General features: G+C 33.4%; 2 protein-coding genes across 4 annotated transcripts; one reads left to right on the top strand and one right to left on the bottom strand.

Annotated features, from left to right (window-relative positions):
• The first annotated feature begins 37 nt into the window (after nucleotides 1-37).
• On the top strand, nucleotides 38-13,411 carry LOC140054250 (venom protein 302-like). Of its 2 annotated transcripts, none has more exons than XM_072099167.1 (4): nucleotides 38-146; nucleotides 10,142-10,283; nucleotides 11,153-11,291; nucleotides 11,924-13,411. In XM_072099167.1, exons 1-3 carry the CDS (start codon nucleotides 94-96, stop codon nucleotides 11,285-11,287), a joined length of 330 nt encoding a protein of 109 aa, XP_071955268.1. In that variant the 5' UTR covers nucleotides 38-93; the 3' UTR covers nucleotides 11,288-11,291; nucleotides 11,924-13,411. The 2 variants fall into 2 exon arrangements, with proteins under 2 accessions (XP_071955268.1, XP_071955269.1); XM_072099168.1 differs by lacking the exon at nucleotides 38-146 and adding an exon at nucleotides 4,655-4,809 and having other exon boundaries at nucleotides 11,924-13,410.
• Nucleotides 13,412-14,760: 1,349 nt separating this feature from the next.
• On the bottom strand, nucleotides 14,761-27,725 carry LOC140054184 (farnesyl pyrophosphate synthase-like). Of its 2 annotated transcripts, XM_072099077.1 has the most exons (10): nucleotides 27,421-27,725; nucleotides 27,166-27,337; nucleotides 25,449-25,589; nucleotides 25,040-25,120; nucleotides 24,425-24,547; nucleotides 24,029-24,117; nucleotides 23,106-23,178; nucleotides 22,924-23,001; nucleotides 17,268-17,402; nucleotides 14,761-16,513 (listed from the first exon to the last, which is right to left on the bottom strand). In XM_072099077.1, the coding sequence occupies exons 1-10, from the start codon at nucleotides 27,615-27,617 to the stop codon at nucleotides 16,313-16,315; spliced, it is 1,290 nt and encodes a 429-aa protein (XP_071955178.1). In that variant the 5' UTR covers nucleotides 27,618-27,725; the 3' UTR covers nucleotides 14,761-16,312. The 2 variants fall into 2 exon arrangements, with proteins under 2 accessions (XP_071955178.1, XP_071955179.1); XM_072099078.1 differs by lacking the exon at nucleotides 22,924-23,001.
• Between the last annotated feature and the right edge of the window lie 101 nt (nucleotides 27,726-27,826).

The raw sequence follows: 27,826 nt of genomic DNA, 5'->3' as shown, positions 1-27,826 counted from the left end.
ATCGTTAGAGTTTATAATACCATCTTCGCTGGTCAGAAGAAAGCACAAGGCTGTTTTTTTCTAAACGATCTTTAATCAATAAAGTTTATCAGAATGAACAACAGAACGATTATAACGTTTTTTCTTTTGCTTGCAGTTATTTACAGGTAAGTTCTTTATTTACGGTAATTTCTACTTTCTACTTACTTTTTTAAGATTGTTAATACTGAAATATTTTATAAATACGTTTCGTGTATTTAAAATTAAATAACCTATTGAAATAAGTATGTATTCTGTATAAGTCTAGGGTCCCGAGAGATTTATTAGGTTATATGCATGATATGCATATAACCTCTTGATTCTGTCAAAATCTTTATTTATTTATTTATTTATTTATTTATTTATTTATTTATTTATTCTTTCCTTAGCACTATTTGTCCGTGAATTATCTTGGCATCAGTTTCATCTATCTAAGTCAATTTTTCAGAGTATATTCCTTATGGCCAGGAATCGATGTGGTTATGTTTTCACGATGCGCAATCAAAAATTACGTGGTCTACGCGCGATTTAACGAAATCACGTTTGTAATCATATCTTCACAAACATGAATCACTTTTAAACAAAATTTGGTACTCATAAATTTCAGGTCATATTTCATCATATGGCAATAGAATTACGTGCGTAGCGCATATAACGCATGCGTACGCGCGCTTAAAATGTTGAAAATTGTCAGAATTTATTTTCGATGAAATTAGAGTACGTTTCAGGCAATTTTAAGCGTTTAAAAAATTGCCATGAGTGCGCAGATTTTTGCACGCGCACGGCGCGTCAAACGTTAATGCGCACTGTTTGTGTCCGATTACTGTTGTATAACCTTTCTTTAATAATATCATCATATTTTATTCACTTTTCAACGCGAAACAGCGTTATACGAGCACGTCAAAAGTAACGGGCTACGCACGTGTAAGTTAACAAAATGGTGAAAATATGCTAAATTTTAAAATTAATATATATCGTTAGAATGCTCGGGAACACCTATTTTTTATTTAATTTTCTTGAAGTGTATGTATCATATGTATGATTTATTATGAAATTAGAAGAACAAAAGTTGATTAAGTCATCATTAATGGCATATTAAATTTAACAAAATTAATTTCGACAATCAAACAAATTATAACATTTTCTTAGGCCAAAATAACAAACTTAACGTTAACTTTCTTCCTTCATATATTAAAGTTAAAAGTATATAGTTTGACAGTGCATCATTTTTTTTAAATTTTTAAAGATGTCATCATAGTAAAACATTATAATTCATTGCGGTATGTAATAATCTATCTGCACCAAAGTGGTTACTGCATAGTAAATACACGGAGGAATTTTTCTCCAACTTTTAGTCAGTTGTGTATGGCTCGATGGTCTGTGCTCGTGTCAATGGCATTCAAGGTACCGAGTTCGAGTCTCACCTTGGGAAACGAAATAAGATTTTTTTTTTATTATCCGTATTGTTCAAATTTATTTCTTAGTGTATAGATTATACACATGATTTATAATGAAATCTAGATAAGAAGTTACTTTATGTTTTTATTATTATGTAACAACAAATGCGGTTTATGACATTATACGCAGAGGGATCTTTGATCGGATTGTGATACCGGCTATGGTGTTCGCGTTAGCAAGGTCCTATCATATATTATAAATAATTAAAGATTCTGAGAAAATCAATCAATCAATATATCTTTTAAAAATCAATTATCTTTATTTAAATCAATGCATATAACCTATAATTCGTCATAGTGACGAATTAAATCTAGTTAACCTTACTTCTGAAAAATTCTATATTTTACGCCATAACCACCGATACGGATAAAAGTCATTGTTTAGTCAATCATTTTCACCCGATTGCTAGTCCTCTCCCAGTTCTGTATCTCCACATACTATCTATTTCCGAAGTATCATAGGAATATTTTGTAATACAGTATCTCATTTATATCACATGTGGTGCCTGTACCAAGGGTTAGTTTACTACTAGATACATGTGAAACACATGTGATGTTGTATTACCAAATATTCCTATGGTACTTCGTAAATAGATCCAGTATACCAAGATTTTCACGATACACGATCCGTCAGCAGTAAGTGAGGTAAGCAACCTACATCGATAACGAGATTTTAAAAAGGTGACTTACTGAACTACTGTCTAAATTGCGGTAACTTACCATACATAACTTACTATACACCATGTAAACTGGTCCTTCTAGCTTCAGGTTGCCTGTCTTCTGATCTCATTTCAACAGATCAATGAATGGATAGTTAGCACCTGCAACTAATTTGCATAAATGCACCTGATTGAACCTTTTATTTTATAAATGTGTAGATTGTAGTCGATAGATTTGTCTACAGTCGCATTTATTTTCTTTTTCACAAATAAATTATTATTATTATTCCTGTGATAATCAATTATTACGATTTTATCGTGATTTTTCGAAGTTTTTTTCGTTATTTTAAGAAAAAAAACAGAGGCGGCTCTAAAATCAGTGGAGGGAGGTGATGCTTAACAAATATATATTTGTTTGGCCTTATGTACAGACACACACATCCAGGGAAATAGTCTACACACTCGATTGTACAGTTTACACTTTAAATACCACTCATCGTCATTAGGTATGCGGTTGATTTAAAATATTTACAGCTGAAGCTAAATAAGATTAGTAGTTCACACAGATCAGAGAAATACGAAAGGTAAACATTGTAAATAACAACATTTACTTCATCTTCATAGTATATCTAAAGCTTATGACATTCTCAATTCATTCTATCTGCGCAATGTTGGCCAGGTCGTTGTAGTTGGATTTCCCAAAATCTTGAAGTATAGTAGGGCCTAATGTTTGCTTCCCACTATAGGACGCAACGCAAAAAGTTTGACCAATCATAAGAGATGGATCATTCCAACCGTCGGTTGTCATTTGTCAATTCACTTATTTTCTAGATAACAGAATGTCACATAGGCCTACATTGCATTGTTTTAAGTCTATAATTGTGTCATGGATATCACTTCCATGATTCTCTAAAACAAACACAAACTTGAAACCTATATCGAAAGATTTCTCCAAAAATATCACATGGGTATTCTCATGATCTTGATCTAAGTATTTATATAATATCATATCTTCCGTAAGTGACGTAATTATATTTCCTAAAACAAACAAAAAATTGTAAGCTATATCGAAACTCTAAACCATTTATTTCTTTAAAAAAATCGCACGGGTAATTTTTAAATCCAATTTAGGTAAATTCCTTCCGTAAGTGTACTTATAATTTCCTAAAACAAACATAATTGAACATTATCTTTGAACAGTTTGTTTCATAAAAAATATCACGTTGTGAATTATTATTCGAATTTATTGATTCCACTTTAGTGTAATAACAGTTTTCTAAAGAAAACAAGAAATGGAACTGTGTCGTCAGTATTATTTTGCGGGTACCCAGGAAATGGTAGTAAGTCTAAATAGGGGTCAATGATAATAAAGGATAACTGGTAAATAACTACTACGAAGAAATTGTAATTGTACTTTATACTAAGTACAATTGAGAATATTTCTCGGGTGGTGGGACTCGAACCCACGACCTCCAGATCACTAGACTGGCTTTTCCACAAGTGTATTATCGATATAAGGGCCTGATTGGTATATAGTACAATTACGTCATAGTATTACAATGATACAGTTATCTATTATCTTTTACTATTTTGCTAATTTTACAAAAACACAAAACCCAGAATAGATAACTGAATCAGTATGGCTGAGCAGAGACAATAGGCGAAAAGAGACAGAACTTTTTTTATCAGTACTTGGATGGGTCACTAGTTGAAAGCAAGTCAATGTTGATACCATATGAACGAACATTTGGAAAACATATGTTCTATATTGTCACGCTGTTATTGCTTCTAAATATCTAATAATCTCCAATTATTATTAAGTTTAAACCTTATTTAAATTAATACTTTCAACAAAACAATATAATTAAATAATGTTAGTTGGGATTCAAATTTAAGTATGGTTGAAAAACTAAGCCAACATGGGATCGGAATATGATATAACGTGCCTCCATCATTAACAATACACTATCCTTTTTTCTTCTTTTTTGTCTTTCGCTACATTTGTTCAAAATATATTTATAATAAATACGTAATATAGGCTAATACACTATAATGTGTAGCAACACAATCGTACACAATAGGCTACTATTTCATTCATGACTTCGGAAACTGTTCTTATTTCCTAACAAATGAAAGTTTTAAAACATCTGCGAACATAAACATTATACAAGACATCGTAGAAATAAAAAGCACAATTATAAATTAATCAACAGACAATAACTACAGACTTGGGGCAAGTTTAAGTAACGAACAAACACAATTCTTAACAAATATTAATTTGTGTAAAATTCAATAGTTAAGTTGCGTAATATATCGAAGAATAATTTAGAATAGTTTATTTGAACTCAGAATAATAATAGCCGATGAATCATCTAGAAACTTCTTAATAGAATAACATAGGTATCTGTCTGCGAGTTTTGTGATTGGTTAAAATCCATCTGACTCACGACACATGCTGTGAGTTTAGACCAATAAGAGAACAGCATAACTTGGAGGCCTTATAATATTAATACTAATAGCACAGGGGTGTGAAATCAAGTACATGAGTTATCTGGTAGTTATTTCGGATAGTCAGCATCAAGGACGTTGCCTGTTTAATATTTTAATTAGGGATATATTATAAAGATGACCAAATATTTGGTACTTGTTGTGATGTTATCTGCTTGTCTTGCATGGTAAGTGTTATCTTATTCTTTAAAAAAAAAGTTTAGGCCTAGAAACAACCGAAAACGTGACGGTATTGAAGTTATAGTAGTAGTACAGTCATTACTACGTAGGGCATGCACTTACATCGTTTAGTAAGTCAAATAGTCAGTTGGTCCTCATTTATGTTTGCTTTTGAGTGCATTCTTTCCAACTTGCGAAACAAATTCTGCAATACGAACTCTAAGATATCATGATAGACGTCTGTTCTTCGAACGACGGTTTTAGAATGTGGTGTTCTTTTGAGTTATGTCATTAAGGCATATGCCTAGTTAGGATGAAATTTAACCAGATATGCATCTTTCTGGGCGTAACCTAGCTTAGGCCTAATAATAACACTGGGTACCGTTTTACACTAAAATCATAACTTGGTAAATGGTAAAGTATAATATATTTTACCATTTACCAAGATATGATTTTAGTAACATATTATGTTAGTATAAAAGGTGGAGGAATTCCCCGCTTTGCAGGCGGTTGACAGGCAGATCTGGACTGACGCCAGACGTAACGTTTCTTGCTGAGCTTTGCTACATGTTCACGGGTTAAACATTTTGAAAACGTCTGTTCTTAATACTAAAGTCTGACTTCTGGCATAGCATCAATTGTTAATTTATCAGACGGTAATTGACGATTTGTCTGTCATAGAGTATACAAAACTGTGTAATCTATTTTGTAAGTTTATGCAAAGTCTTCTTATGGGAATTCGTTTTCATTTAAACATAATTACATAATCGCATTTACGAATAAAATCACAAAAATGTGTTTAATTAGTTCAATATCTTTTTAAATTAAACATGTTTTTACATTATACGACCTCATCAAAATACTACAAGTCACTATAAATTGAATTTCTTTAACATTTTGATTTTATTAACTACAATTAGGCATGACCTTACAAACAAAACCCAATTAAAGATACCTTTCCACACAATAATTAACAAGGAATGTTACCATGAAAACATTACTACTCAGACAGTAGTTTTTAAAGTAAAGTAGGCCTATATTAAAGGACAACTTGAAGTGACGTGACGTGACGAAGTACCTATCTCTTGTATGTTAACAACAGTGAAAACTCATTAGGTAGATTTTGCTATGCACTTGTGACGTCACATCAATTTACGGCGGCGACGGCTGTATTGCGAGCGCGCGCTGCGATATTGTAAATCTCACGATTGTTCTGAAATCATGTACATCCCTAATACGTTTTTAAAATATGGTTCTCGGTCAAGTTGTCATTTAAGTGATTAACAGAAGAAGGGGTAGTCTAGATCCTAGACCGAAATTAGTAAAAATATAAATATTTTGGCATATATGGCGTTTTTATACGTATAATACTGAACTCGTCCGACTGGTGGACTAACATAAAAAACACATAAAAACGACAGACAGGGGAAAGTCTAGGAAAGAAGATATAACGAAGGAAAGTAAGTAGATGAAGTTTGGAGTTAGATTGGAGGAGGGCCCATAGAATATCGCTAAATGTGTGCTCCCCATTTGACAGCCTAAATGAAACTTTTTAATGACCATTTTGTCCTCTATGCTAAACTAGAATATATGAATGAATACTATACTAGGAATACCTACATGCAAAAAGGACAACTCACTTCCTTTAAAATCTTTTATCAGCACAAAAAAAAATCCATTAGGCCTATGTTCTGTAATTTCAATTACGTTGAATAACATTCCCAACTATTCGTTTTTATAAAACATGCGATTTTGATTTTGCTTTCAGATTAATATTTATTCAAAATATCCTTACGGATTTCCCCTGCCTATTATCTTAACCGGTATCAAAAAATTATATTTCTACAATTCAAAACAACATTTACCTCCGGAGGTAAACCTGACATAACTATGGTAATGAGAATTTAATCCCTTGTTTTCACCATGTACACCTGCCCCTACAACTTCATTTTATGTCTCAAATGACATTTTTATCTACAGAACATGTCATAACCTCACGTATTTCTCATCTTTGCATAGAGCACGAAGGTTGTATGTGAACATTACTGTTTTTCCTGCTTATCAGTGACATTGCATCAATATATTTCCCTCTCACGTTTGGAAATCATGACATCGTATTATGTAAAGAAATCAGTTTCTGCTGCCTCTCGCTTATGGAATGACCTACCCACCTCTATATTAAATCATGTTCTTCTACTATCGCCTTTAAATCTGCCTTGAAAACTCATCTTTTTCTTCAAATTGAGCTCTCTCACTTACTGCTGGAATTGGCGCATTACAAATTCGTATTATTATTATTTATTTATTTATTTTTATTTTTTTATTATTATTGTTAACTATGTCAATAGACGAGTTTATTTCTATTTATGTACAAAATCCTATATAAAAAATACAGTAACTTGGGGTACATCTCCCAATTGCGAATTTTGCGATTGCAAACATTTAGACGAGTACCATTTTCCGATAGAATTTGGTAACTATAAAATTTGTATGCAAAATCAATCACAAATAGGCATTGAAATACATATATAAAATTGTTGAATTTGTAATGAGGAGACGTGTTTACCATTCAAACTTAAGCATCCTTGAAATGACTACAATGTATTAGGAAACTCTACAAACGTCAATTCACCCTTGTTCAGACTTACTAAAGAACCATAGGTCTATCTTTACAATTATCTTATCTAAGTGAATACAACTGACAACAACAAGGAAAACAACTTAATTTATTGACTTAAGTGAAATACTTTGTATTTAAGGGAGATTTCACTAAAGTGCGCGATTGGTGAATACGACGACCACTGGTGAATAAAAATGCCAACGGATTTAACAACGAATAAACACAGAAACTAAAAAAAAGCTTTTAAAGAAAAATCGGCAACAAATGCATACCTTAGGGCTACAGAAATCGGTAAGTTCATTCGGGTGGTAAATTTCTGGGGATAAGAAAGCTAAAATTAGCCTACATTTAAAAGAAAGATAATATCACCCAGTAGGGATACTTAAGTATAAGGTCTGTGACCGTTATATCAAGAAACGCGATACAGCAAGATGTGTATACCATGCTATGTTGTTCATAAAAGATGCTTATGTGAAATGGCATGATGCCAATCTCTTACTTAAAATCGTATCACAAAAGCAAGATCACAGTTAATAGAACGCCAGTGTTTTCTTCGATAGACATTTAGCTGTCTTGATTGCGCCCAATTATATCATTAACGGCAGAGTAGTTTTGCACTGTGGGAAAGTGTCTAATGTTGTGATGATTCTTCCGGGAAGCCGGGTAAGAATTATGTGTTTTGGGGGTGATGCTGCATATAAAGAATCATTGTCTGCTTAGTTGCAAAATATAATTCAATAAATTCAAATGTATTATTATAAGGTCTGTGGCCGTTATAAAGAATAAAGTGCGCTTGGAGAATCCTTGGCAAGTTGTTTAATTGTTTGTATAATTTTGTACGTTTTTTGTAATGTTTTAAAAAACTAAATAAATCAAATATTGTAGGCCTATTTATAGATTAGCGGAACTTTCGATAAAATCTGTTTGTCCTAATTTCATTATGCATTGAAACTTTGCAAAGACCTATTAACAATAAATAAACTACGTTATTTACCAATTCTAAATACAACAAATAATTATAGGCCTATTTTGTTTCTCTATATAGGCCTTATATATTATATAGGCCTATATTTTTATTTTTTTTGCGAAAATACCACCTAAAACAGCTCTCGGTTTTCTCTATAATTAAGATTTATTTGTCAAATCACGTACATGAATATTGTTGTGGATCGCATGTTCCACTTATGTCAATTTAGATTTAATTTTTCTTTAATGGATTTAGAGCGTGCTTATTTAGAGTTTTATCATATACGATATGGTAGTAAAGAGATCATTTTTTATCCGTCTGAGTTGTATCTTACTAAAGGAATGTTAAACTATCATAATAATTATATGATAATGTTATAAATACTTTCTTTTTGGTCGGAATTTACAATAGTAAAATACATCAGTTTACTAAATCAAATTAAACGCTATGTTTAAAGAATTAGGAAGATACCGTACACACATAAACAGTTCCCATACAATAACATTTTATGAAATGCGTTTCATGTTTTATTATTATTAATTAATTTATTTATTAAATTTGATTACTAGTATAGTAGTCAAAATTTATATAACCCATTAAGGCCAAAGGTCACAATAATACATTTATCGTATTTAAATAATCTTTATTTAATAAAAACTGTGCCAAGATGAAGAATTACGAATACTGCTTGACCACATTAAGTCCAGTGCGATAAATAACAATCATCTCCATCCATTTCCATCAATGTGCTAATGCTATCTAACATTACGTAGATATTGAACTATACTTTTACTGTTTTCAATCTGTTTCTTATTCATTTTTTATTTATTGTGACCGCTTTATTAATTCGACAACATTGACATTATGAATTGTAAACATATTACTATGCAACTATAAAATGAAAACCTATGGGAATACAAATATGATATTCATATTTTTCAACCGCAAAAATATTTAATAGGATGGTGTTCATATACACCCACTGTTCAAACACGAGATCGCCTCAGGGCAGAAAACAGTGAAGTTTACAAATTCAATTCGCGTTCCGTCAATTAATGGAAATTTGCTATGCTAACATAAACAGTATTTCCGGGTAGATAAACACTAATGTCGATTTGGCCACGTTTGATGTTGATGCTAAGACGCCGTTTATAATGCTTTTGTAAACGTTTTTTGCGTCGCCTCTAGCCTTCCGTGGTTTATAAATACAAGCCACTGCGACCCCGCTGCTTCGTATTATTATCGTGATAAAAGTTGGATGACCGATTAACATTTACTTCATAAAACATCTGAAAATATCAGTTGCATCATGAAGAAATAAGTTATATTTTTCTCCATGGCTGCACATAACCTTCTTAAGGAATGAAAAAAAAACTATCTGTCTCTGAGAGGCTCAATATAGGTAAAATGAAATAATAATCAGATTCAACCACAAAATGTTTAAAAAACAGACAAGCGCTTGCAAACGTCTGACCACTCGTCAGCTTTGTCCATATCACCAGCGACAATAAAGAAATACATAAAGCTTGGTTCCCACGAGGACGCAACGCAAGGACGTAAGACCAACCCAAGCGATTTGACCAATGAAACCCCATCTTAATTGACGAATGCGCACAAAATCAGATTCAAAAAGTTGACGCACGCATACAAGAGCCGTACACAGCACGCCACGTTTGTGCCGTCAGTACATAGCAAACTATTTGTTTCAAATCATGAAATTATTTTATTTACAAACATTTTTGTTTGTTTACAGTGTAAGTGCTAATCGGTGTCGATGCAAAGCATATAGACGTTCAATGTTGACACAATACTGTAGTCTTCGTACTCCAAAGAGATGTCCTGGCGGAGCACAAAGGATATCAGATATGTGCGGATGCTGTGATGTTTGTCCAAAGGTAATAGAATTTTTTTTAACAAAAAAACAAAAACATTACAAACTAGGAAAATGTAGCTTACGGTACATCCACCAATACAAAATATAACAAGATGATGTTATTAATAATATTATAACCGAGGTGTTCGACATTTTCCAAAAATCATTATCATAATTATTTACATGTACTCAAGAATTATGTAATATTTTAGCTTTATGGATCATGTCCAACTTATTTGTAGAAGTTTATGAGGTTAACCAAATATAAATGATTGTTAAATAATTACATAAACAGGTTAACAAGTAAAAAAAAATGTAGTTACTGCAGCAACTGCAACTGTAATTTTGACTTACGGTACCTAAAGGTAAAAGTGTATAGTTACTGCAGCAATTGCAATTTTTACTTGGTTCCTAAAAAAGGTTAAAGTGTATAGTTACTGCAGCAACTGCAATTGTGACTTGGTTACCCAAACAGGTTAAAGTGTATAGTTACTGCAGCAACTGCAATTGTGACTTGGTTACCCAAACAGGTTAAAGTGTATATAGTTAACGCAGCAACTGCAATTGTGACTTGGTTACCCAAAAAGGTTAAAGTGTATAGGCCTAATTACTGCAGCAACTGCAATTGTGACTTGGTTACCCAAATAGGTTAAAGTGTATAGTTAACGCAGAAACTGCAATTGTGACTTGGTTACCCAAACAGGTTAAAGTGTATAGTTAACGCAGCAACTGCAATTGTGACTTGCTACCCAAACAGGTTAAAGTGTATAATAGTTAACGTAGCTACTATAGTCAGCGACTTGGTCAGGAGAGGTTAATTTGGTGACAACCGATTATAAGAGGATGAGTAACTGATTTGATTTAATTACTTTACTTTTGTTTAAACTCTAGATGGTTGGCCAGTCTTGCATGGGTCCATACGGCGTACTTGGAGCTTGTAAAAGGGGACTAACGTGTACATCTCGAAAGGGTAATCAAATTCCATACACGTTTGGTTTAACGCCAAGAGGAAAATGTAGGAACTAGTATGGTAAGTACCGCTACAGTAAAGCCCTCCTTTGGAACACCCCCAATTTAGGGGACACTCTTTTTAAAGGGACACTCTTTTTAAAGGGACACTCTTTTTAAAGGGACACATTTTTAAAGGGACACTTTTTTGTGAAACGAAACGTGGGGCATTATGTTTTAACACTACAACCAACCATTATTAAAGCCTAATTTCCACTAGGCGATTTCTCGTACGAATTGAAAGCTCCAGCTTATACGCATGCGAATTCATGTCACGTTTCCATCTTCCAAATGCCTCTATGCGCATGTGACGTGTACGAGCAGACGCTTTCGATTCGCGCGAACAAATTCGCCTAGTGGGAAATAAGCTTAGGGTATACACTCCTATTAATAGGTCACTATGTTGGGCCATGAAGGTGTTTTGCTACTGTAGTTAGATGATGGAAAATGAAATTAACAAAAATCGAAATGTTTGCATTATATTTTACTTTGAAATATACAGGTAGTTGAGTGTCTTGTGAAGAGAATGGAGTTTTCGTTTTTTTAATGTTTAGTAAAAAGTAAAAAAAAGTAAAGTGTTGATTATCTTGTATCTAAATATTTATTTTAAAATCAATTGATTGAAAACATTATTTTCAATTTTCTTCACTCCAGGTTGTTATTAGCTGTCTGGACTTCCAATTTATTAAAACACGAGATATGGAATATTCGCAGTAAATTGCGGTTAGGAGACAAATGGGAGAGGAAAGCGGGTATACGATTGTGATGACGTTTACATCTGTGCAACCGCTATCATTACAAAAAAAAATGATTACGTCATCAATCAAAATGTTGAAAATGTTTGGTTGTTTTACGAGAGAAGAATTATTTCACTCTTCCCTAATTTTACCACATTACGTAGTAAACAATAATCGTCGATATAAAGCTTGGTTCCCAACGCAAAAAAATGTAGACGCGTTGCAATCAAGAGTTGACCAATGACAAGCGACAGTTAGAATAAATCCATCGTTTGTTATTGGTCTAATCACTTTCGTCGCAACGTTACGTCATTGCGTTGCGTCTCAAGTAATTAAGCATTATAAGATAGTCCGTAAACACGAATCTTTTGTTTTGATAATTAAATTTACTTTATTTTATTTATTAAAATACGAAAAAAAAAATACATAGTAAAAAATAAAGTAACGAAGTTTTCGTTGAAAACAAACTCTTTTTGAGTTTTTCTTTAAATTGGAATAAGTTAATGATATGCTCCTAGTGTTTTTTAGAAGGTGTTCTTTTTAGAAGAATACAAAAAACAAAAGTTACTTTCTTTCAACAGAAGATAAAATTCAACATGTGTATAATTTTATTTATGTAAATAATATAGGTTAAATAAAAGTATTTATTAGATTTTGTATCATTATATATAATAGTTCAAACGCATTAGAATGTAAGCGCAATTTTGCTAACAGTATTGGCCAAAAGACAGGTTCAATTTATTGCAATTTTTCTAGGTAAACATTACGTTGTTAAACTTATCAAAATAAAACTATTAGGGCATATATTTAGGCAATCTAACAAGACACTGAGCTCGCCTTGCCAAGATAGGAACTTGTAACAGTCCTTTGATCGTATGTATGGATGCGACAAATATACCGTATAACAGTACATTCTTATATCCTTTAAAGGGGCGTTGAACTGATCGTGTCGAATCCACAGATAACCCCTTTGATCTCCGGAGCTCAGCATCCTGTAGTTGATTGCAATGGTTTAAACATCTAGGCTATCTATATATTCTGGGGTTTCCGTAGCTAAATTCCTTGTTACCTAATTTATTGGCATTGACAAATTTTAAAAGCTCAGGAGGATATCAAATTTACAATTGTTTATAAATAGTTTTATTTGGTAGTGGCATTGTATAATATATTGCTTTAACTATAGGTAGTTACAAAGCTACGGTGCATCTTCCAATAAATCTCCTGCTAACGACCCGAATAATAATGTCCTTGCATATAGCCTAGCAAACTATTTTATACGAGTGATTCTAAAATATCAGGTTGTAGAGTTACACATTTTTATAACCGATGTATATTTATGTTTATGAAATAATAAAAGTTAAGATAATAACATTTTGTTAATTTGTTTATGGTAAAGTTTATTGTGTGTATAAGAAAAAAAATATATGTTCTTTGAAAAAAATGGCCAGCTATATTTTAATTGGAATACAAGATGAGTCTCGTTATTTCTTCTATTTTATATGTTTATACAGTAACATATACATGTATATAACAGTGTATACTGTTATACTTTATAACACAAAATAGGTGCAATTCAGCATTGTAAACATGAAAGAGGTTTTTTGAAAATGTTTAGGCCTAAATGAGTTTAAAGATGTATTGTCTCCCAAAACATGAAAAATGAAGATTAATTAAATCATACTTTGAATATGTTATTTTGTAGTTTTAATAAAGTTAATCACTTCCATAGAAAAAAAACGAAAAAAATAATGTTTTTACTTATAAAATGACAAAATAAATGACAATAATAAACAGCCAATTTGACCATTTTTGCTTAAAATTTTTCAGGTAAATACATTTATTTTCGATCCAAAAGTTGGTCAAAGTGTTACAAAGTTACATTAAAATGGAATATTCAACAAATTTTTTTTAAAGAATTATTTTTTTCAGGGGGACAATACATCTTTAATACATCGCGGGTACAATAATACAGTAGGCCTAAGTGCATAACAAACAAGTAAAACAGAGAGAAAATTAATATATTTTTCCCCTCCCTGGTAAAACCGGTGGAGAAATCTTGTCAAAAATGTTCAGACATGGCGGCTTAAAACAACCAGTTACATTCCAATCAAGTTCGACACCGGCACGGCACTGGTTTTACAAATGACCAGATACCACTGACCCACTTTTGACCCTGTAACGACAACGCCTTGGATTCACGTTACACGACAAAAAAATTAAAATCACGATTGGTCTCATTAGTGATATGATGTACCATCCCGTGGGGGAAATTGCCGAATGTTTTGCTTATTAATTATGACTAAATTCGGGTGTAAATTACAACTTGCTACACTATTAAACTAGTTTGACAAAAAAGTGTGATGTGCTCAAATATGGTAATGGTATTCTCAAATATGGTTATGGTATTCTCAAATATGGTAATGATATGACATGTCCACATTTTTTTGTCACATAAAGTTTGATAGTGTAGACAGAGCTTTAGGCCAAAGTACACGATAAAACTCAATACAACTCTCCTAACAGTAATTCATTCATTAATTTCTATCACAATGGAAACTTGTGTAATGAGTATTTTTAAGTTTAAATGGGTGTTGAAAACGAATATGATAGCTTGAGAAAAAGATATTTATACGGTCAGAAGGCTTTTCTAGTTATATTTAGAAAGCCTATATATGGCAAACAGATTAATGTTATAACTTTATTTTAGAAATAACTTAAAACAACCAAATACAAATTTAGCACTGTTTATTTTTTAATTACAATATGTATAATGCATATATCATATAATATTGATACGTCTATCTTTAGCAAGAATTCCAGACGCAATACTTTTATAAATTTAAAACGGCGAAAAGAGAAAACTTAAATTTGATTATACTTAAAAGGAAATGATATATACACGGTAAAAAGAATGTCAAAGTCGATCAAACTGAGCCAGGGGAATTTTTGGTCTACACATGTATACCACTTACAAAGCAAAGAATATAGAGGACCAAGGAGACTTGCATTAAGGCCAAAAGCCGTTCAATTAAATAGTCTTTAACACCCTACGTGATGGAACGATTACCATATAATAAACTTGTTGCTTATATTGAAGAAAATAAAGCGTTGAACATCATCCAATATTTAAAATGTGAAATCGTAAATCTACGGAATTAAATTCCTCGGGCTATTTATACATACATAACATAAATATGGCTTGCAGATGTTTGTTAGGTAACAACATGTCATGTTTGTTTTGCAAAATCTGAGTAACAGTTAAATGTAATTATAAAAACAAATTCCTTTCACTTATTAATTGACAGAATTAATCGCTTTACAACATCTGTAACACTGCGCGCCAGATGGATATATGCCAATTCGTGTATGTTTATAGTAAAGTGTATAACCATGGAGTTATTCTTTACTCCATGGTATAACACCTTGTTGTTCAATGGAAGGGGCAATATAAAACATATATTAAAGCCAATTAGTGTATGTTTATAGTAAACTGTATAACACCTTGTTGTTCCATGGAAGGGGCAATATAGAAATATAAAAATAATGTTTGAAAACTTAAGCTAAATAAGCCTAAGTTAAAATGACATGATTAAAAACGTGCTCTTCAATTCGTTGTTGGCAGTTAGACACAAAATAATAGGCCTATGATTGGATTGATGTGTATACTCGTAGATTGAACAGAATAATTCAATTGTAGGCCTACCTTGGTTATGGACACTTTTTTCGATTTATCGTTATCCTTTCCCCCAAAATGCGATAAGTACGAGCGCATACAAGCATTATGGAATGGAATTGAACGATCGACCAATCATGATGTATTTAAATTGTTTTAGGCTTAGAAGATGAAATTTTCCTTCTAAGTTAGCTTTGTCTACACTATCTAATTAGTTTGACGAAAAAAAGTGCGATGTGCTCAAATATGGTAGTCATATGCTTAAATATGGTAGTGATGTGACATCATCATGTTCCTATGGGCACATCACATGTCACATAAAGTTTGATAGTGTAGACTGAGCTTAACGTAGCATTGATCAAGATCTAGGGTCATTCAGCTGCTAACCTCTATTTTGAAAAATTGAGTTCATTCGAATTCTAGGAATTTCCTGGATACGGGTTTGAAAATACACCATACAGAAAGACCTGGCTGTACCTTCATTCGATACAGGTAATTATGGATGGTACTGTAATTGATGGAAGACCTGTATCTCTTGTTTTTACACTTTACAATCATCAGTGTAAAACAGAACTTACAGAGTGATTGACATGCAAAGTCTTTCAATTATTATGTTTCACACTGAAAAACAAATTATTTTTCTCGCTGAAAGATTCTTGTAGCATATTCGAGAAACAGCTGTTTTGGTAGATCACTTTTCATATTATCTATTTCACGCTGAATGTCCTCATAACTTTCTAGCTCAAATTTCTTATAAATGGATTCAAGTTGTAATTCATGATAAATAGTTTTAACGATGGCAACCTTTTTAGGATCATCCAACCCATAGTTGGTCTGAAAAAGAAAATGTCCACTATAAATGGTTCATTCGGCACGTTTTTATACTCCGACCTTAATTAAAAGATGTTAATAGCAGAGCTGTAGTTTGGTGGTTAGCATGCCTGCCTTCCATTTCCAAGGTTCAGGGTTCAATTCTGACCTAGTGCCAGGGTTGTAACTCACGATTCTTTCAACTCCACAGCCTCAAAATGAGACTTAGTCTATAAGCACGATCAATTATAAAATAGTTTACCCATCCTGTAATTGGTTATTGGTAATTACTCGCTGTTGAATGCGTATGACATACTAACATTTAAAAAATATAAAATGTTAATTTGCACCATCTAATTTTTATCCATGGTGTATCATGGGATAGGAAGAAAGCACTCTCAAATATACTGCTTTTCAACACACATTTAGTTGATATCCTCCTTTTCTTTTGGAAATGTTTCAACAAATTATTTGTATAGAATGTGTTGAAAAATGGAACACCTCAGGGGCATTTTATTTGTTAGATGTGTGTTCGAACTCCCACATCTCAAAAGACAAGGCCCTTTCTGTGCAATGCAATGAATCCAGATGGATGAAAACCTTTCAAATGCCTTTTGAGGAGGAGGAAGAGCGAGGGGTTGTGTTTGGGGGACGTGATGCCAAAACCCTCCTCATTTGTGGCTTACACATCTCGAGTGCTTTTGTTAATACTTTTCCTTGACATATATAGGTAATACTTTTACCTCCTATTCATAATTAACTTAAATGAATCAAATACCTGTAAGGCTTTTCTTTGATCCTCATTGGCCAATTTCAAAGCCTGCACTATGAGCCAACTGCACTTGTTTTCTTCTATATCTGTTCCTACTTTACCAATTGTTTCTGGCTCACCATAACAGTCTAGATAGTCGTCCTATCAAAACAATTAAAAACAATTTAAGTCAAAATTGTTATTTCAAATATTATTTTTTAAACTTAATACTTTTCTTTTCTGTTGCAAAATAATGATTATACTGTCTTGATGACATTTATACAAAACTTAGTACAAAACAACAATAAAAAAACCACCACTTTTGAAACCCACCCCCACTATAACGTTTGACACCCACCCCCAACACTTCCCTACCTACATCTTTGAATGGGTTAAGTTACATTACTGCTGCTAATAACACTACAGAAGTATAAACACATTTCTTAACACCTTTCTACCCTTTTGCTAGTATATCACCTGTATCAATCATTTTTGTAATTAACTGTCAAAAACTGACACTACATGTGTGTCATCCATTCTTTTTGGATGAAACTTTAACCCCACTATAGAACGTTTATACCACCCCCAAGGCACACCACCTTTGAGGCCACAGTTGGTGTCAGAAATTTGAGATTTATGAATTTCTCTTTTATTTAATGCATATACCTTAAAAACAAAACATAAACCCAAATGTCCAAAAGACCTAGAAAGTCGAAAGTTCATACAATTTATGTCACATAATCAAAAATGTCTCAACAAAATATAATAATAACTGATTTACATTTATTAATGATTTTATTATCTACCATAGTCCCAAACATGCTAGAATAAAAATAAGACTATGGTACATTTTAAAGTATTACTATTTGCACTTTAATTTCTGAACTAAACGGTAAAACTAGAAAGACGAGTTGGCGTTTTGTGTTCCAGTGACTCCCGGTAAAGGTCACTGGGCTATGCTGTCCACAATGAACTCTCCGGCTCAGTTAAAGTAGTATAATTAGTTTTCCAGAGATTTGATAAGAAATATTATCCTCCTGAAAAAATAATTTTGCAAACAATTTTTTGTTGAATAGGCAATTTTAACGTCACATAATAGTTATTCACTTTTAAATGGATTAATAAAAACGGAATTTTAAGAAAAAAGTAGTTAATGAGAATGAGAAGCCTATCGTTTCTGGAAGTGAATGGGTTTCTGATTAAATGTAACTATTACTTTGTCTTATTATAAGCAAAATCATCATTTTTGTAGTGAAAGTAAATAACTTTATTCAAACTACAAAATGGCCTATTAATTCAAAGTTTGATTATATTATATATTTTGGGGGACAATATATATTTAAGCTTTTTTCACTGCACTTTTTTTATAAAACAAACTGGTGTTATTCTGAAAGTTTTACCAAAAACAGCGATTGGGGTTTAAAAGAAAAAACACTTTAGACCTCTCTTCTACTTGTTACTAAGCCCTGCATATAAATTACTGTAGTTGGTAACCTTTGTTCTAGAAAACTTTAGGAGTAATAATGGCAAACCCAACATCTGGAATGACGATAATTGTTTTAAAATACTTTTTGTAATGCACTACTCCTATGCAGAGCATTACATAGTCAGATTGTTAATGGTTTGACACAGATCTAAAATCATAGTTAAGTGTACTTTGCTTTTAATTTGTACTAGTGAAAGATAATTTTCATCGTTTTTTTATATTTTCCAGAAACACAACTTTAAGTACATTGTTGATTACTAAATGCTTCCACTTTTTTAATATTATGAAACTTAATCTGTCAATTTACAAACAAATGATGAAGACATTCCCAAATGCACTTTACAAAAATCATTTCAAGGTCTGGCTGTTGCAGATTGTTTATCTGTTTTAAGTGAAAGTAGCTAGTGATATAGAAAGTGTTTATACTAAATACAAATTGCTTTACCTACATTTCAATATTACTACACAGTGTTTCAAAATTTAGCAGAGGCCTTGAATGGGTGTATGCAAGTCTATTTAGACATTCTGAATGGGTGTATATGGAAGTCTATATAGACATTCTGAATGTGTGTATATGGAAGTCTATAGACAGTCTGAATGCGTGTACTGTATATGGAAGTCTATGTAGGCAGTCTGAATGGGTATATATGGAAGTCTATGTAGACAGTCTATATAGAAGATATATACGGAAATGTCTATGTAGAGTGTCTGAATGAGTGTATATGGAAGTCTATGTAGACAGTCTATATAGAAGATATATATGGAAATGTCTATGTAGAGTGTCTGAATGAGTGTATATGGAAGTCTACAGTATGTAGGCAGTCTGAATGCGTGTATATGGAAGTCTGTGTAGACAGTCTAAATAGGTGTACAGTATATAGAAGTCTATGTAGGCAGTCTGAATAGGTGTACAGTATATAGTTTATGTAGACAGTCTGAGTGGATGTATATGGAAGTCTATGTAGACAGTCTAAATAGGTATATGGAAATGTCTATGTAGACAGGCTGAATAGGTGGATATAGAAGTTGACGTAGGCAGTTTGAATGGGTGTATGGATGTCTACATAGGCAGTCTGAATGGGAGTATATGGAAGTCGATGTAGACAGTCTGAGTGGATGTATATGGAAGTCTATGTAGACAGTCTAAATAGGTATATGGAAATGTCTATGTAGACAGGCTGAATAGGTGGATATAGAAGTTGACGTAGGCAGTTTGAATGGGTGTATGGATGTCTATGTAGACAGTCTGAATGGGAGTATATGGAAGTCTATGTAGACAGTCTGAATGCGTGTATATGGAAGTCTATGTAGACAGTCTAAATAGGTGTACAGTATATAGAAGTCTAATGTAGACAGTCTGAATAGGTGTATATAGTTTATGTAGACAGTCTGAATGGATGTATATGGAAGTCTATGTAGACAGTCTAAATAGGTATATGGAAATGTCTATGTAGACAGGCTGAATGGGTGGATATAGAAGTTGACGTAGGCAGTTTGAATGGGTGTATGGAAGTCTATGTAGACAGTCTGAATGGGAGTATATGGAAGTCTATGTAGACAGTCTAAATAGGTATATGGAAATGTCTATGTAGACAGGCTGAATGGGTGGATATAGAAGTTGACGTAGGCAGTTTGAATGGGTGTATGGATGTCTACATAGGCAGTCTGAATGGGAGTATATGGAAGTCTATGTAGACAGTCTAAATAGGTATATGGAAATGTCTATGTAGACAGGCTGAATGGGTGGATATAGAAGTTGACGTAGGCAGTTTGAATGGGTGTATGGAAGTCTATGTAGACAGGCTGAATGGGTGTATATGGAAGTCTATGTAGACAGTCTGAATGGGTGGATATAGAAGTTGACGTAGGCAGTTTGAATGGGTGTATGGAAGTCTACATAGGCAGTCTGAATGGGTGTATATGGAAGTCTATGTAGACAGTCTGAATGGGTGGATATGGAAGTCTATGTAGACAGTCTGAATGGGTGGATATGGAAGTCTATGTAGACAGTCTGAATGGGTGGATATGGAAGTTGACGTAGGCAGTTTGAATGGGTGTATGGAAGTCTACATAGGCAGTCTGAATGGGTGTATATGGAAGTCTATGTAGACAGTCTGAATGGGTGGATATGGAAGTCTATGTAGACAGTCTGAATGGGTGGATATGGAAGTCTATGTAGACAGTCTGAATGGGTGGATATAGAAGTTGACGTAGGCAGTTTGAATGGGTGTATGGAAGTCTACATAGGCAGTCTGAATGGGTGTATATGGAAGTCTATGTAGACAGTCTGAATGGGTGGATATGGAAGTCTATGTAGGCAGTCTGAATGGGTGTATATGGAAGTCTATGTAGACAGTCTGAATGGGTGGATATGGAAGTTGACGTAGGCAGTTTGAATGGGTGTATGGAAGTCTACATAGGCAGTCTGAATGGGAGTATATGGAAGTCTATGTAGACAGTCTAAATAGGTATATGGAAATGTCTATGTAGACAGGCTGAATGGGTGGATATAGAAGTTGACGTAGGCAGTTTGAATGGGTGTATGGAAGTCTACATAGGCAGTCTGAATGGGTGTATATGGAAGTCTATGTAGACAGTCTGAATGGGTGGATATAGAAGTTGACGTAGGCAGTTTGAATGGGTGTATGGAAGTCTACATAGGCAGTCTGAATGGGTGTATATGGAAGTCTATGTAGACAGTCTGAATGGGTGGATATGGAAGTTGACGTAGGCAGTTTGAATGGGTGTATGGAAGTCTACATAGGCAGTCTGAATGGGTGTATATGGAAGTCTATGTAGACAGGCTGAATGGGTGGATATAGAAGTTGACGTAGGCAGTTTGAATGGGTGTATGGAAGTCTACATAGGCAGTCTGAATGGGTGTATATGGAAGTCTATGTAGACAGGCTGAATGGGTGGATATAGAAGTTGACGTAGGCAGTTTGAATGGGTGTATGGAAGTCTACATAGGCAGTCTGAATGGGTGGATATGGAAGTCGATGTAGACAGTCTGAATGGGTGGATATGGAAATCTATATAGGCAGTCTGAATGGGTGTATATGGAAGTCGATGTAGACAGTCTGAATGGGTGGATATGGAAATCTATATAGGCAGTCTGAATGGGAGTATATGGAAGTCGATGTAGACAGTCTGAATGGGTGGATATGGAAATCTATATAGGCAGTCTGAATGGGTGTATATGGAAGTCTATGTAGAAAATCTGAATGGGTGTATATAGAAGTCTATGTAGACAGTCTGAATGGGGGGATATGGAAGTCTATGTAGACAGTCTGAATGGATGTATATGGAAGTCTATGTAGACAGTCTGAATGGGAGTATATGGAAGTCTATGTAGACCGTCTAAATAGGTATATTGAAATGTCTATGTAGACAGGCTGAATGGGTGGATATGGAAGTCTATGTAGACAGTCTGAATGGGTGGATATGGAAGTCTATGTAGACAGTCTGAATGGGTGGATATAGAAGTATATGTAGACAGTCTGAATGGGTGGATATGGAAGTCTATGTAGACAGTCTGAATGGGTGGATATAGAAGTATATGTAGACAGTCTGAATGCGTGTACTGTATATAGAAGTATATGTAGACAGTCTGAATGGGTGGATATGGAAGTCTATGTAGACAGTTTGAATGTGTGTATATGCATAGAGATATTATAGTGAACTATAATATCTCTATGGTATATTGAAGTCTATATTGGCAGTCTGAATTAGATTATATGGAAATCTATTTAGACATTCTGAATGCGTGTATATGGAAGTCTATGTAGACAGTCTGAATGTGTGTATATGGAAATCTATATAGGCAGTCTGAATGCGTGTATATGGAAGTCTATGTAGGCAGTCTGAATGCATGTATATGGAAGTATATGTAGACAGTCTGAATGGGTGTATATGGAAGTCTATGTAGACAGTCTGAATGGGTGTATATGGAAGTATATGTAGACAGTCTAAATAGATATACGGAAATGGCTATGTAGAGTGTCTGAATGAGTGTATATGGAAGTATATTTAGACAGTCTGAATGCGTGCATGTGGAAGTCTATGTATACAGTCTGAATGAGAGTCTATGAGGACAATCTGAATGGGAGTATGGAATTCTGTGTAGACAGCCTGAATGGGAGTATATGGAAGTCTACATGGGTAAATATATAATAAATAATTTAATTTGTTCTTTACCTGAACTTGAAAAAAGTGGCCCATCTTCAAAAGAATTTCTTTGGCTTGGTTGTGTGTTGGTTCATCACAGATCCCAACCTAATAAACCAATGTATTTATACCAAATTTTTCGTTATACATTTAGCCACTTCCTAAAATCTACCTCAGATGGCAAACGGAAGTTTTTAATAAAGTGTACTTACAAGATATAATGCAAGTGCCACTGGCATATAGAATGAGTAGAAACCTGTTTTCCACTTTACAATGGCATCATATCTAGATTTAACATAAACAAAAATAATAAAAATGTTGACATTTTATATTATAAATCCAAAGGCAAATTACTGAAAAAATGACAATGCTGTGGGTATCAGTGGCTGGATCTCAATGGAGATACAAAATAAAAAACGATAAGGTAAAACCGCCAGAAAACACTAGCCCAGTGCAAGTGAAGGAATTTTATATTATATATATCTTTATATAAATCCAAAGGCAAATGCTGTGAATATCAGTGACTGGATCTCAATAGAGCTAAAAATAATAGAAGCAAAAAGCTAAATAAAAACAATAAAACAGCCAGAAAGAAATTGTAGAACTTCTGGAAGAACTAACATTATAAATAGATGACTCAAATTGTAATGCATATACTACAGTACAGATTCTTTTTCATGAGCCATCCTGGTGCTAAGCTCAGAGTGAAGCATAATATGAAGTACAGTATAAGTCAAAGGAGTAGATTGTTTATTTATCGATTGATGCAAGCATCCACATGTTGTTTATTAATTTCTTTTGTATTGATATGTTACATTTTAGTTCAGAAGGTTGTTACAGCAAATAGAGGGCGCTGTAACTATATTGTAAAAACTTTCTTTATACATATTGAATTCTATGCTATCAGTAAATGTATAATTTCCAACACATATTTCTGGAAATTGGGTAGGACTGAGTTACATAATATTGAAAATACATATAATTGAAATTTAGAAGTTTTGTTTTGCAGTTGTACATTCTGCTCCAACCCTTTACACAATTCTGAACTCAAGACAACAACCCTTCTTCTGAATTCTCTTCTGTATCTAATTATCTATAGCCTATGACCTTTTACTCAAATTTCTCATTGCCTCACCTTTCTTCGGTAAACCTAGTCAGGTCAGTATTGCCAATCGGTGAGGTTAGAAGGTCAAGCGACTGACCAATCGTAGTCTGTTGTAGCACCTATTTAAACACAAAAAAAAGAAAGAAATTAAACAACATGTTTAATGAATTAAACTACACACAAAAAGATTATTATTCTGAAGACTTCTTGGCTGTGAATGTGCCTTTAAAATTGTCTATTTTCCGCACCTAATTTCAAAAGAGCACGACACTGGGACTGATCATGATGTACAACATTTTACCGGCCAGTCCCAGGTACTATAATCTATTTACAAAATCTCCAATAACAGGAAGATGCATGACAAAACTACAGCTAAGACATATTAAAACAAAACGCAGGGACTTTGGGATGTGTTCTTCAACATACCTTTTCAAATAGTTCTACCAAATAAATGTAGCATGGATCATCTTTAAAATTACTTCTTAAAATGGAGTGTATACTTGAATACAGCAGGAATGCGTCATTAAATCCAGAGAGTCCAACACCATTCTGTAAAATAGTTTTAAAAATGTTTTGACATTTTGTACAAATCATGCATATATATATATATATATATATAATTTCATATGCATATATATATAGGTAATTTTCTGGCTTAGTTTTCCTACAGAATCTGTTAATACAATTTTTCGCTGAAAAGTTATGCTTCTATAATTTGTTTACCCTTTCACAATCGATTAAAGTGGGTGCATCACATCACAATCCGCTATGCATTCCGGTATTTATGGTGGGCCGTTTAAATTATTAACATCAACTTATTTTTCACATTTTTAACCATTTAAAGACCAAAAAATGATCTATCTATTATATGGTCCATATATTATTTTTACAACAAATGTAGTCGAAAAACATAGGTCTAGTGGCTTTAACTGTTGGTTTGCTATTATAAGATGAAAACTGAAAAGTTGAAACTAGTGTTTTATGTACATTACGTTGAAAATTATATACACTACATTAATACAAAATTAAGCATAAAATTACAATTTTATACCAGCATGGTTTCCCTCTCCTCATAGTTGACTGGTCCATGATGTCATCGGCAACAAGAAAACATGCTTGTAACTAAACATATAAGAAATTGATAAATAAAAAGGTTAAAATGGCATTTACAAATAGGGGTAGGAAATAAATGTGGTCAGATGTCTAACCTTTAAACAAATCAGGAGACTTTATGAAAGCATAGCCAAACAGTAGAGGGTGCTATAATTTTGTTTGGTACTTTACAAACTGAGGGCGCTATTTAAGAAATACTTAGGCATCAGATTTTCATAGTAAACAATGCCAGGTGAAATAATATATCTTATAATATCTCTAAACACATTATATTACTGTGCAAAAGTGTGATATAATTATTACTATTACTTAAAACATCAAACATTATACTCCTTACCAACTCAACACACCAGCCTAATAAAACAGCTTTCTGTTGGTTTTTGTCTGTCAATTGATCTGGTGATGCTAGTAGATTGAAGGAACTTAAAACTATCATTGCACGATTCATTTTACCTCCAAACACGTTGTAATCAATCATCTGAAAGATACATTTAAGAAGTGATGATTTATTTACTGAACATGCAATTAAACACACTACTACACAGAAAACTGACTGCATTTTTATCAATCAGCATGAGTGAGTGAGTGGCCGAGCGGTTAAGATAGTGGAACCGTAATTACGTAGCCATAACATCGGCAGGGGTTCGAGGCTCACTCACTCCATGGTTCTGGTGGTAGAACGAGTCTTCTCGGATAAGGACTATAAACTGTAGGTCCAGTGTACACATCTAGCTCGTGTGCACTTTAAAGAACCTAGTACATCTTTCGAGACGAGTAGGGGGTTACCCCGGTGTATTAGTACATCACAGCCACGGATCACCAACTGGGCCCTCTAGGAGACCAGTCTTTGACTGAAGAGGTTACCCAGTATAAATATATATTTCAATCAATCAGCATGATTCAACTCACTATAAACCCAATGTCATTGGCACGATTTTGTTAATTCATTGGTTAACTTTCTTTGTAATTCTGAGAATAAATGAAAAAAATGCTTTTCTGTTTTCATTCAATTAGACCCGGTGATTGGATGTGATGTGGATGACATAACCACTAGCCAATCACCAGGCACTACAATTTAAATATAATCACATCGGTAATTAAGAAGATTTATGAAGAAACCACTGCTTAGCCATATATTAAAAACACGATTGTTGTATGGGTGAACACCGGCCACGCTAACAACATACATGGTCAAATGCATATTTTAATATTCTATAGATTAACGCAATTTTTAATGACAGAAGATGGCAGGCAAATAATGATAATTCAAATATAAAAATTGCATATTTTATTAATATTACCAACTACTTAAAATTACCAGTCGTAAGAAAGTGAACTTTTCGTAGTCCGATTGTGATGAAACTAAAACAGAATTATTCAGCAATATATTTTTGTTGTCAATTAATCATCGACGCAGACATGTCAATAGAACATTCAGACTGCGCATACGATTTCTACATGGTTACGTTTTGGTCTCAAAAAATGTAACAGTTGATTCGCAGCGTTTTACAGAGGGCCGCGGTTAGAGACACAGAGTTCAATGAGCGTGTTTGTTTGATTGGCAGCAGTGCTTTAGTATAGGCAAGCGCGTTGTAAAATCGTTTGATGTCACCGTCGATGCATATCCTTCTATTCTTTAATCCATGTATGGACAGAGCAGGGGTGTATTGCTATAAAACAGTCTTAACTAAGACTACGTACAGTACCAAATTTAGGGCGTCACGTACTTTACGTGTAGAACACAAAATAAGGTAAACTTTGTCATGCTTGCTCAATTCAAAAAGAGAAGTTTAAGACTGTTTTAAGACTCCTTCGATTAGCCTTTAATTTTAAAGACCACTTACATGTTAGACCGTGGTAGAGCAATAATAAAGACTACTTGCTACTTGCTCAAAATATAGCCGGCTAAGCGCTAAGACCGTTTAAGTTATATAGACTGCTTATTTATAGCAATCTGCCCCAGAACACAGTACAAAAAGTTGGAATTATTTTATAGGATAGGATTTATCATAATGACACACTCAAAAAAGTCAAAATAATATTACATGCCTTACTTGATCTAAATGTACAACAGCATCTTGTATTTCATTCCGACACTCGCCTTCCCTCAGGTAACCAGTAGCCTCTTTAAATTCTTCTTTGAATTTGTTTTCATTGAAATATTTACTTGGTTTATGTGTAGACGTTGAGAAATTATTACAGGATTCTCTTTGCGTCGAAGGTATCCTAGATAAGTTAAAGATAATTAAGCGTATACTCTTAAAATATCATAATAAACAAACACAAAGTCTAAGCCGATGCCTACCTACCTCAAATGTTTAAATGCAGTGGAGCAAACCGATAATTCGCGGGAGCCAACAACAAACGGACAATGACTAGACAAGGGCCTAGGCAAAAGCCAAGAATTACATCGGAAATATGCTGATTCAGAGCCGAAAAGGTGGTAGACACGTGGTACCATACAAAACTCTATTTTCTCAAACATAAATTTTGAATTTCTTATCATTTTTATACAATTATAATGATGTAAAAGGAATATTTGCAAAATATTGTTTTTGAACTTCGCTCGTTTGTTGACAAGGCACTTCCGCGTTACGAAGGTATGGCGTGCCAATAGTGCATTTTTAGCAATTGTTTCCTATTATACTGGGTATCTGCAAATCTGAATGTTTCTTTTCAAATATATTTCTTTCTGTTTCAGTTCATGTTTCGATA

The sequence above is a fragment of the Antedon mediterranea genome, chromosome 7 (assembly GCF_964355755.1).
Source record: "Antedon mediterranea chromosome 7, ecAntMedi1.1, whole genome shotgun sequence".
Taxonomy (NCBI): Eukaryota; Metazoa; Echinodermata; class Crinoidea; order Comatulida; family Antedonidae; genus Antedon; species Antedon mediterranea.
This window is presented reverse-complemented; position numbering and strand designations above follow the sequence as displayed.

What these genes read in the sequence shown, in the direction of transcription:
- LOC140054250 (XM_072099167.1), top strand. Translation starts at nt 94, where the DNA reads ATGAACAACAGAACGATTATAACGTTTTTTCTTTTGCTTGCAGTTATT. An exon ending in TTGCTTGCAGTTATTTACAG is followed by an intron (nt 147 to 10,141) that starts GTAAGTTCTTTA and finishes GTTTGTTTACAG; the next exon opens with TGTAAGTGCTAATCGGTGTC. An exon ending in GCTGTGATGTTTGTCCAAAG is followed by an intron (nt 10,284 to 11,152) that starts GTAATAGAATTT and finishes TTTAAACTCTAG; the next exon opens with ATGGTTGGCCAGTCTTGCAT.
- LOC140054184 (XM_072099077.1), bottom strand. Translation starts at nt 27,617, where the DNA reads ATGATAAGAAATTCAAAATTTATGTTTGAGAAAATAGAGTTTTGTATG. An exon ending in AACCATGCTGGTATAAAATT is followed by an intron (nt 24,548 to 25,039) that starts GTAATTTTATGC and finishes ACTATTTTACAG; the next exon opens with AATGGTGTTGGACTCTCTGG. An exon ending in TGGTAGAACTATTTGAAAAG is followed by an intron (nt 24,118 to 24,424) that starts GTATGTTGAAGA and finishes GTGTTTAAATAG; the next exon opens with GTGCTACAACAGACTACGAT.